The sequence below is a fragment of the Somniosus microcephalus genome, chromosome 11, assembly GCF_052327205.1.
Source record: "Somniosus microcephalus isolate GS21.2 chromosome 11, FLI_Smic_1.0, whole genome shotgun sequence".
Classification (NCBI taxonomy): domain Eukaryota; kingdom Metazoa; phylum Chordata; class Chondrichthyes; order Squaliformes; family Somniosidae; genus Somniosus; species Somniosus microcephalus.
The window spans coordinates 56,021,468-56,033,385 of record NC_140997.1 but is presented as its reverse complement, the minus strand read 5'-3'; the positions used below and the strand labels follow the sequence as shown (position 1 = coordinate 56,033,385).

General features: G+C 43.9%; 1 protein-coding gene across 5 annotated transcripts in view; it reads left to right on the top strand.

Moving 5' to 3' along the window:
* Positions 1-31: 31 nt before the first annotated feature.
* Positions 32-11,918, top strand: part of LOC147110587 (tudor domain-containing protein 5-like) — a 49,293-nt gene continuing 37,406 nt past the window's right edge. For 3 of the 5 annotated variants that reach the window (XM_086000721.1, XM_086000720.1, XM_086000719.1), the window contains exons 1-4: positions 2,918-3,080; positions 4,639-4,879; positions 6,067-6,459; positions 7,554-7,726. In XM_086000721.1, the coding sequence (XP_085856847.1) occupies positions 3,033-3,080; positions 4,639-4,879; positions 6,067-6,459; positions 7,554-7,726 (855 nt within the window). In that variant the 5' untranslated portion in view covers positions 2,918-3,032. Of the gene's footprint in view, positions 2,373-2,710; positions 2,883-2,917; positions 3,081-4,638; positions 4,880-6,066; positions 6,460-7,553; positions 7,727-11,918 lie in introns of those variants that run through there. The other 2 variants (XM_086000723.1, XM_086000722.1) reach the window with 2 other exon arrangements.

Genomic DNA, 11,918 nt, shown 5'->3' with positions numbered 1-11,918 from the left:
TTCTGTAAGGAGTAACTTTTATTCCATAGAATCTATTTAGATAATTTTTTTGTGCTTGGGGATATGTGTGTCGGGAGTGGAACAGCAACAACTTGCATTTGTATAGCACGTATAACATAGAAAAACATCCCAAACCTTTTCACGGGCAATTTTTTTTTTTAAAAAGGACACGGAACCAAAGGATATGTTGGGAAGAAAGATTTAAAGCTTGGTCAGAGGTGGAGATGAGAGGGTCTTAAAGGGGGGGGAGAGAGAACTCGAGAGACTGAAGGGTTTAGGGAGAGAACTCCCAGAGTGTGGGGCCCAGGCAGCTGCCAATGAGGGTGGGGGGTGGTGAAGGGATGCACCATAAACTGACATGGACAAGCCTTAACTTTCTGTGCCAAGTTTAGTTCGTATCTGTCATGCAAGTACAGGAACTTCACACCATTCAATGCATTTGAAACGGTGAGTCAGGCAGCGAGATGCCGTTTTTGCGGAAAGGCAGATATTGGACAACAACCTCTGGATTTTTGTGATTAACCACACATCTGCCCTCGCCTGAAGTTGCTGTGCGATTTGTGTGTAACTAACGGTGAGCGCCATTAATCACTCCATTATTTTGACAGTAACTTCTAGCTCAATGGCTTCGGTCTTAATTGGAGGAAATTTCAGCTCATCCAGGGCTGGATGTCAGACAAGCAGTCTGACAACACAGGCAGTGGTGAGGTAGAACTGGGTGTCATCAGCGTATATGTGGAACCTGATGCGTTTTTGAATGATGTTGCGAGGTGCAGCATGTAGATGAGGAGTAGGATAGGGCTGTGGATAGATTCTTGGGGGAACTCCAGAAGTAATTTTGTTGGGGTCCGAAGAGAAGCTATTGGAGGAGATTTTCTGGATGCAACTACCGTAGGTAAGAGTGGAACCAGGCAAGGGCAGTCCCACTCAGCTGGACAATGGAGATGAGGCGTTGGAAGAGGATGGTGTGGTCAACCATGTTAAAGGCTGCAGCTAGGTCAAGATGGATGAGGAAGGATAATACACCACAGTCACAGGATGTGTGTGACTGACTAGGCCCATTTTTGTGCTGCTGCATGAGCGGAAACTTGATTGGAGAGGTTCAAACATGGAGTTGTGCGAGAGATGGGCACGGATTGGTAGGCGACAATCCATTCAAAGATGTTGGAGAGGAAATGGAGGTTGGAGATGGGGTGGTAGTTGGCAAGGACAGAAAGGTTAAGGGTTTTTTTGAGGAGGGGTGTGACAGATTTGAAAGGGAGTGTGATAGTACCCGAGGTGAGGGAACCATTTATCAGCTAGCCTGGGGGCAATGGATGGGCAGTTTAGTGGGAATAGGGTCGAGAGAGCAGGAGATGGGTCTCATGGACAAGGTGAACTTGGAGAGGGCATGTTGAAAGATCGTAGAGAAAACTGGAGAAAGATGCGAGTTCAGAGCTTGGGCAGGGGCGAGGAATGTGGCAGAGGCAGCTGAACGGATGGTCTCGGTCTTAGTGACAAGTCCATGAGGTCCTTGCACTTGTTGGATGGAGCAGGAGAGAAAAGAAGCCGGGGTTTATCTTTGCATTCCGGATGATGATCCTGGGGTAGTTATCAGTTTTGGCAGAGGAGAGCCTGATATTACTTGTCGTGGTCCAGCCAGATTTGGTGATGAATGGTTCAACCAGTTGTGCATCATAAATGTTCTTTGAACTTAAGTGAGTGAAGATATAGGTCATACCAGGGGGAAAGATAAGGTTCAGAGAGAGTAAGGGTTTGACTGGGGACAAGAGCATCAAAGGTGGAGGTGAGGGTGTGATGCAGCAGATTGGCAGCTCCAGAAGTATTGTGAATAGGGGGAAAGGCTAGACATTTGGGAGTTGTAAGTCATAGAAGATGGAGTAGGCCATTCGGCCCCTTGAGCCTGCTCCGCCATTTAATGAGATCCTGGCTGATCATCATTTGGGGAAGTGTTTTTTTGGCAGGGATGGATGCAGAAGAAAGTGGGGATAGAGGGGGGAATGCGAGTGGTGAGGGATACAATAAAGGAATCATAGATGGTCTTGTCTGTAATTGAGTAGATGGGAATAGTGAAAAGGCATAGTCGTGGAGTCACGACCCACCCCCCAATCACTTCGAGGTCAATCAATTTGTACATCATGACATGGCAAAAATTGACTGCACATAATTTATTCCCATAGCTTTTAAATTTCCGATCGTGCTGCCATTTTGTGCCCTATGTGAACGGTATCACAGCATTGGAGGATGTTCTTGGTGTGCCAATGGACTTCAACCTCCTGCATCCCCATCCATCCTTCCACCGTGGCTCTGACCCTGAAGGGCGTGAAGGGAAATCATAAGTCGGAGCTATCCTGCACTTTCAAGCAGCACAGGTGGGGATTGTTGAGCTGTTGTTTGTCTGCCATCATGGCCAATAATGGTAGACCAGACATGGTTACACATTACTTACAAAAGCAATCCCCTCCCTCAAAAATGTCCTTCTTTGTCATGTTTGCCATTTTAAAATGTAAATTATCCTAGCCTTTATTGGTACTCATTAAAAAATAGATATGGTTTAAAACTACTGTGGTTCGCTGGGGATTTGAACAATAGTGCTGCAAACCACAGTCCTGTGGGTATCATGCGCTGCCCCACAGCGACTCTCTGGGGTGTGGTGGGGTGTGTCAGCGGGACGTGCGCCGGTTGGCTGCACAGGCGGGAAGGGTTTGGCTGGGAGGCTGCGCGTGCGGCCGGGGGAGGGAAAGTAGCGGGAACGGCGGCGCAAACACAGAAACCCCAATAAAACAACAACCCCATCCGGTTAACACCCGACCCGCCGGCGGCCTCTCAAATATCACAGCAGTGCTATTCGTTTCTTTGGGTGTGGGTCCGTGTCCCTAACGGTGAGTGTTTTTAAGTTTCCCCACGGTTACAGGCGTCAATTAATGAATAAAATGAATACCGGGTTAGAGGGCTGTGTGTTGGGGCTTAACCAGCAATGGTTTAATGTTACCTGGGATCGAGCTGGGTGGATCACGCTCTGAAATATTGCCATGTTTCTGCTCGAAGAACGAATTTCGGAGTACATTAAACGAGCCGAGGTAAAATTGGTCGTTCTTTTGTGTGTGTGTGTTTTTAAATTATAATTAGAATAAACGAACAGATAATGAGGGAGGGGAGGGTTTAAAAATAATTTGCACTTTTTCCACTGTGTGTTAAAAACGGAAATAACAAGGAGGCGTTGGAGATTCCCAAAGCGGCCGGATGTTCTGTTCGAGTTTTGCTGTAGCCGAATGCTGTCACTTTTTTTTTTTAAACTTTTTTTTCCTTTTACAAATTTTCCCCATGGGCCTGCGTTGGGGTTGTCTCTCTCATCTCTCATCACCCACCCCCTTTCACAATTCTGCCTTGAATGACTTGCTCTCTTTTTTTGCTATCCTGTGGAGTGAGTTAAGAGTTCTGACAAAGGGTCATCGACCTGAAACGTTAACTCTGTTTCTCTGCCACAGATGCTGCATGACCTGCTGAGTATTTCCAGCATTTTCTATTTCTATGTCATTAAGAGCTTCCAGTGTCCTCAACACTTTGGAGATGAGTCTATAACCACTACAGAGTATAGACAAGGTTTCTGATTTTTGGTCCTAACCAATACAGCCCAAAAAAGTACTACCGAAGAGGGGGGAGGGGAACATCAGACTGTTCATTAACAGTGAATTTTTAAAAAAGCCACAAGGGAAAAATAAGAGAGAGATGTACTCCCATCCTTGGCTGAGTTACCACCAAGTGCTGCTTGTAATTGGCTGGACAATCAGATTTTGAATTTAAACTGACACCCTGATGCACAATCACACAGTTAACTGGACAAGAAATTGATCCTGGCATTTCCTTTTTATTTTTGTTAAATGAAAGAGTTGGAAGTATAGATAAAACTTGAAATTTAATTAAAATGAAAAGTAGCTACATTAAGCACTAGAAACTCTTAATTATTGAGCAGCTTCAGTAATCACTAAGTAGATTGGGATGTATTCATTGCTGGGACCTCTTGCTTCCAACAGGGAGCGGTTGTGCCACAAGTTCAAGGCGGAGGTGAGATTAAGGGCAGAGTCTGAAGTGGTGGTGGTGGTGGGGAGGGAAGGAGACAGCCAAATAAACCAAACGTCAAAGATATACACAGAGAAAGTAGCAGAGCTCTATTCGGATGTCATAACACTTCAAGATATTTAAGGACTAATGTTCTGTCCCTCTTCATTAATCTTGACCACAAGAATGGATTTTTAGCATTATTGTGCAAAAATAACCTCTCCTATAAAAAATGAACAGTAACCCCAACTAAATTTTTCTATTAGGGGAGCTCCCACTGTAGAGGTGAAATATACTGGTATTCTTGGGTTGATCTTCAATTTTCATATTTCCACTTTTAAAGACATACCATTTCCTCCAATTCACCACAGGCGATTCACAAGCTGGACAAATAAAACTTAAAAGCCCCTTTTTTAAAAAAACTCAATGGACAGATCTGATTTAAGTTCTTAACCGGCCTCTGACCAGACTGTTTTCTCCAAATTACTGTTATAAGTGTATAAGTATTTTTACTTAAGAGAAGTGAGAGAGACTCTTCTGTGTACGTTTTTATTTATTTATATTTTATGATTATTGTAGTGTGCTAGAATGTCAGATCAGGACAAGTTGCTGGAGGTGCTAAAGAAGGAGCTGCGGTCTCTGCTGATTTCTGCCAAAAATAGTCTGACGCCTGCCGAGCTCGAAAGAGATTACTCCAGGATGATGGGAAAACGGCTGCCTCTGTGTGCTTTAGGTTACAGGTCTGTTATGGAGCTTGCCGCCAACATACCGGATACTATCAAAATTCACACATGTGGAGATGGCAGCATCCTTCTGAAAGGTAAGCAGGAATCTTTTGTTTAATATACAAAATAAACCTGATTCTTGGCACTGATTGATCTGGAAAGTTTTTGTTCTTTCTCTACCCCTGTCAAATCTACAGTCATTTTATGCTAAGCGTCATCTCTGGCTGAAAAGCTAGACTGGAAACTTGCTCTAAGCTCTATCAGTGCGGCTGTATAGCTGAGTGTCCCATATTCTGGTCTTTTCTTCTCTGGGGGAGCGTGACCATTTCCCCTGAGTTTCCTGTTGAAACTGGAAATTCACCAAGTGAGAAGTTGCAAGAGTGCACCCACATTGCACTTTACATGCCACAGCAGATTCTCAACCACTATGCCCCATGTTTCCTTAGCATAGGATCTCTCTTACTACTTCATTTATATGTTTAAAGAAAATTTCAAAGATTGAAGATTTCCAAATGCAGGTGTTGGATACAGCCCAGCTAGGAAGACTATTTGAAATGGATAGGAGTACAAGCAGGTATGCTTTTACGGTCCATAGATAACGAATTAGGTTAGATGCCAGGAAGTATTTCTTTTTGCAGTCAACGTCCTTCCAAGGCATGGTAAGAAGTTGCTACAATGTTTTAAGTGACATCTTAAGTTCCCAAGTAGAAGACATTTCCAGCTACAGGGTGTGTCTTGCTAATTAATTGCGATTATGATGGGCATGGGCTAGTACAATCCCCTGGCGCTTGATTGTCTTCAGAAGTTGAAGAGTAATTTCCCAAGATTTTTCCTGAGATGGCTGCTGATTTTTCTCTTTCCTTTTTAACCTCATGCAGAATATAGCGTTAAGTGGCTGGGTGAACTGTTTGTGGTTGCACTATTGTTTGGATGAGCCTTACTGTTTTTCTGTCACCCATTTAATTTGTTTGTATGTAAGCTAAAAAGCCAAATGCTTATAACTGAAAAGAGCTTGATATTTTTTATAGAGCAGCCTTGGGGCACCTTCACAGTTGGTCTTTTTTGATAAACAAATAATGTTAAGAGCACTGTTAATAAATGTAACAGTCCATCTTCAGATGAAACAAACTTTACAGATGGCATTAGACCATTGCACATGGTGTGGGAAGGTAATGTGTTGTGTAGTAGTGATGTGATTTACATGGATCATGAAATATTTTGTTTTTGGATCATTTTCATGTTTGCATAGAGGATAAATCTGTTTTTAAATAATTTTTTCCAGGGGTTGGGAATGAAACAACAAAAGGAATTGAAGAGCTGGTGGCAAAAGCAAAGGTCTCCTCCAAGGCCAAACGTAACTTGAGAAAAACTAGGTGTGAACTCACGCAGAAGCAGGCATTCTTGCCCAGGCGGTGCAACACCACCCCAGTTCTACCCGCATTAGTGAAATGTGAACTTAGAGAGCTGGTGGCATCCTTCCTTGGTGGTGTCCTGCTGTCTGATTTTGACAGGTCATTTGTGAAAAAGTATGGACGGCCATTTCAGTACACGAGGTACGGCTTTTACTCCTTACAGGAAGTTCTCAGAGCAGCTGCAGATGATATTGACATCCAACAGACACGCTGGGGTTCCCTGCTATTGCTAAACAGAAGTAGAGAAAGTCCGCTAAAGCAAGGTGGGTTTTTAGTTGAGAACTACTTCCTTACACTTACTTTTAAACAGTAAATTACCTTTTAATTTAAATGTGGTTTCTTTTACTTTCTTTAAAGCTTAAAGAATTCTTAATTTCTACCAATTTGTTAGTCCATCCCTTCAAATGTTCATGCATTCAGGAGAGTAAATGATGGAGTTCATAAATGTTGGCTGGAATTTTAATCTGGAGGCGGGTGGGGGAGGGGGTGCTAGAAAGCAGTTGTGAAACCTGGGAGAACGGGGGTTCCCGCAGGCCCTGCCGAATTTAACAGCTGGGCCTGATTAACATTTCATAGTTCTGTTTCCTGCCTGCAGCCAGCCAAATGGAGAGGCTGGCTGGCTGTTGGGTGGGCTAGGCCGCACTCGGCTGCAAAGAGGAGAGGCCAGAGGAGGATCTGGGGTGCTCGGAGCTGGGGGGGGGAGATCGGAGGCCTCGGAGAGGGGAGTGGTGAGGCAGGGACGCTGGATCCAACAGGTAAGTGTAAAGGCACTTACCACCTGGAACCAGCAGTCCTTGTCTCCCTTTAGCTGGCAGGTTCCCCAAGGCCCACGAAACCCGACCAGCCAGAGTTAAATTTGAAATGGTGGATCACCATGAGGCATGACAGCCTCATTATAATATTTAAATGGGCAGCCTGCCTCCTGGGAGTGGGTTGGCTGCCCGCCCCCTTCCCGCCTCCATTAAAACCAGAAGTGGGCAGGTTGGGATCAGGATTCAGTTTTTTTAACTCTTCAACCTCCCACCCGATCCCAACTTACCTGTTTTTTGGGGGTTAAAATCCCCCCCCGGGTTAATACTGCTCCTTAGCTGACTTGCCAAAGCATTAATAAATTGTGGGTTGTCTTAAGTGCTACTTAGAAACCAGGCCTTTTCTCTTAGTTCAGCTTGTTGAAATCAAGCATCTTGTCAAAGAATCACATAGTAACCACAATTGCTGTGGTAGACTCAGGATGCCAGGTTATATTACTTGGAGTGGATGGAAATCTACACTGATGCATTCTGTCATACAGCTGCAGTTTGCTCTTCCAGATGCTGATACAAATTTCACCATCTAATTATGTTTTATATCGATCTAGGTAAACCGCCAAATCAGTTAATTCAGAACAATCAAGTCCAGTCAAAGGTGATAACAGTGCTACCGAACCCCAGCAAACCACCCACAGAAAAACCAATTGTGTCACCTTTGAGTCCAGTGAATGTACCAGATCCTGTTCCAGACCCAGAGTACTTTGATGGAGGTTTGAAAAAGGTCTGCATCTATTTGGTCATTGTAAGAATATTGGATGATATCATTTATATTTTGCGTGTTGAGCTTCAATGTGCTGTCCCACAGAGGAAAGCAGTTCCTCATACGATTAGTTATCCATCTAGTTGCAGAGCAGAGATTGGGTGTTTTCCCCACACAGGAAAGTCACGTTATGAATGAGTGATCCCAGACTACCTTTATGAACCTCATACTAGCATTGTCAGTAGAATGCTTGCTTATCCTTTTTAACCTGGAAATGGACTAAAATAACTGAGTTGTGTCGTACAATTTTGTCAAGTTAATAGTTGTGTTTTAAAGATCACAAAAAGTATGTCTCACTCTCACCCTGATGTACCTTGGGACGTTTTGCTACGTTAATGGCACTATGTAAATGCAAGTTGTTGATGTCTCGCTTCCTTTCTCCCTCCCCCGATGTTCCATGAAGTGTTTGCACAATGTCTTTCCCTCCATGATAATTGGTTTTTATTTTCATCCATGATCTTGGTTCCTTAGTCATGATCTAAGTGTCTGTCTCACTCTGTCATTTTTTTCTGACCATTTGTCTTTCCGGTGATCTCTCCAGGACATCTTTGCAATCTATTCTTGTCCCTCTCTTTTTTGCATACCTATGACATAGCTTTCTTTGTAATGTTTTTTTTTGGATTTGATCTGTGCAGTATTTTCTCAATTTCTGATGTTTTATGTTGGGTTTTTTTATTTGTTGCCTCCTTTGATGTATAAGGTTTATCTCTGTTCCCTGTGTCTCCGATCTTGTACTTGTGTGTCTGTGAAACCATGTGTCCCAGTCGACCACTCTTCACTATCTCCCCCTCACCAATCTCTTCTTCCATTGTTGGATTTCTGTTGCCTTGGGATGGGCAGACCAGAAAAGGTGTAAAAGTAATGACATGCCTAGGATACCAGCAGGAGGTAGGCTGAAGGGCAGAGCATGTAACTGGGGGGGAAAAAAAAGTCAAATGGTCAGTGTGGCCCATGCAAGGCCAGGAGAAAGGTAGAGGGGCAGATGGGGAACATTTGAGAATAGGATGTGGTTGAGATCAGCAGCGAGAGGCAGTACCTGAGATGGCAGAAAGACAAGCAGAGAGGGTGAGGAGGCAGACAGAAGCAAAGGCTGGGAGCAAGTACCATGAGTGGCAAAGGATCAGAAGAGTGTGGGATGGAAGAGCAGGAGCCTGGTGAAAATAGAGGCCAGTGGAGGAGGCAGGGTCCCAGAGGAGGCAAAGGGTATAGCAATAGTGGGGCGGGAGAGCAGGCAGCAATGGCATTAGATGAAGGCCAGCAGTGAATGCAGAAGCGAGAGAGCAGGATAGGAGCAGTGAGGGCAGGGTGACTGAAAAGGTGGAGCAGCAGAGCCGGACAGAGAGGAGAGCTAGCATGTGTGGCACAACAGGCAGTAGAGTAGCGTCGGAACAGTGGGGGAAGATCAAAAGAGGCTGCAGAGACCAGTAGGGTGCCAGATGGGTGCGGTGCAGGGTAGGGCATGAGACAGCAGCAAGAGACTTAAAGATATAAAGAATTTGCATTAATATATAGTGCCTTTCATGACTTCAAGTGTATACAGCCAATTAATAACTTTTGAAGTGTAGTCACTTATATATGCTGTTATTTATGAAAATAAATATATAAAATTAAAAAGATTAAAAGAAATGGATAAAAACTAAAATGGACAGACCTGAGTGACTTGCACCACATAATAAAATTTAGAACTAGGCTACTTAGAAGTGAAATTCGTAAGTACTTTTTCACACAAAGGGAAGTGGAATTTTGAAACACTCACCACCACTCCGCCGGGTCAATCGAAATTTTCAAGCCCGATCGGCAGATTTGTGTTAGGTAAGGGCATTAAGGGATATGGAACAAAGGCAGGTAAATGGAAGTACAAATTAGTCATGATCTAATAGGATGGTGGAGCAGGCTCGAAGGGCTGAATGGTCTACTCCTATGATTTAAAATTATGAGATAGGAAGTAAATAAGCGTGACAACTGGAGGTGTGCACAGTTACAAGAAACCTTGTATAGTGAACCACACAGTCTGAGTAATGGCATGTCTGTAAACTGAAAAATTAAAAAGAAAACGGATGCTGCAAATCTAAATGTTACAAAGAAGAAAATGCACAGATTTCAATCAGCATTTGTTCCATTTTGGGTGCATGCCCTCATCACAACCTTTCTGATGAAGGATACACACCTGAAGCATCATATCCTGTATTTTCTCTTTACAGATGCTGACTGACCTGGTCTGTATTTCCAGCATATTTTGTCTTTTAGTTGCATTTGGTGCAGCAGATTGAGGCCATAGCCCATCTCTGGAGCAAGTAAAAATAATATATGACTGTTCCAGCATTACCCATTGATTTAAATGTACCGGGCATGTGACCGCATGACCAACTCAAGGATTTAAATTTATTACTGGTCGATTTTCCTGTGGTGTTCTTGCCTGTCTTTGTTTTGATGATTCCTTCTGTCTTTTCTCTTGTGCATCTATGTGTCTCATTCTCAGTGTAGATAGATTGAGACTGGGATAGGCAGCAGGAAGATAGATGAAGTAAGGGCAGCAAGAGTGAGATCAGGAGGGATTTGAGAGAGATACATCCAGCAGGGAGGAGGCTAACTTGTTCAGAGAGGTGGGGGTCTGGTAGTCCGTCACAATCTTTTAACTGGGGAGGGGCATGGGCCAGTGCTCCATTTCAGCAGTGGGGATTGCCAGGAAGATTGCCTTTTAATGCAGACTGACCAAGTGTTAGGAGAGGAAAGGATGAGAACAGGGAGAGGTTGGAGGAAAAGGGCAAATGGGGAAGTGAATGGAAAGTTAAGGGGAAGGCAACAGGCGAACGGATGTGGGGGGCAGAAAACAATCTGGGAGGGAGCTTGGAAACTTACTCAGGAGGGAGGAGGGGCCAGCACAAAGGCTAGAAAATTCTCCCAACTGGGCTGTGGAAATTCTCTTGCACCCACTTATGGGCCTCTTGTATCACTCCACCTGAAGCCTCCTTTCTTTGACCACTTGCGGGCAGGAAACCCACCGATGCCTTCTCTGTTTGGTCGTTCATAAGCCTTAAAACATGGGATGGGGAGAGATGAGAGTAAAATCAGCCAATTCCAAGGACCAGGACAGGAAGGTCTGCAAGTGGGTGGAATCACATAATTAACGGAGTTCATCTGTTGTCCGCATACCACGCACTTCAGCTTTTGGATGCGGCACCAATAGCTATGCGACAATATCCTGTCGTGCACGCTGCCAGAGATAATAGACCTGAGGCCACACGTCTGCAAGAAAAGTAGGGGGGATTTGGGTGTGTTACTCAGTTCAACTGCAGTGAGCATATAGTTCGCGTGTAGGGAATGGCTTAACTGGCTATTTAATCTTTCTCCAAGTGCCACGTATTCAGAATCTATTCACTTGCAACTTAAAGCCTGCTTTCAATCCAGCCCCATTTATGGCTTGAGGGAAACACATTCCTGGAAGAACACCTGGTGGGCATGGTGGGAGACTTAATGCTCACTCACATCAAGACTGCGCAGTAGGAATTTTTTAGTCTTTTGGCTAATGTGACCTGACAGTTTAATGCTTAAAATCGCTTTTCACAGCACCACTTATAGCCATAACTGGTACTGCAGGTTAATGTTGACACTTTTAAAATAGGGTTTCACATTGATAAATCCTGACATAGTTTTCAGTGTATTTTGAGATGGAATGCTGCGACCCACTCCACATTTTTAATATATATAATAGATATGTTGATGCTCTCCCAAAACTGCTTTGTATCAATGAAGTTGTGGTAGAATAACTTGCCTGTAAGTATTTACCTACATTCTTCAGCTGAAGATCGTGGCATTTCAGGTACATTGGATAATTTGAAAAATTACTTCAACAGTCTGCTGCTGATGTCCGAGAGCATAGACTACTGAACAGAAATCTTGCTCAGCATAATTCTGGATTTCAGCTGTCCCTTCAGACCTCCAGATGAGACTCTTAAAAGACCACTACAGTGGAAAAAATATGTTTTTAGTGAGTATGTTAAAGAAATGCTAGTGACCATGTCTCTGATTTTTTTCCCTCATTGAATAATGGCCAGTTCCTTGGGATATGGAGAGCAAACTACATCAAAGGAATTTACCACGGCTATGTCATCTTAACTAAATGGGTGGAGGCAAGTGAACGGCTTAATTGCTT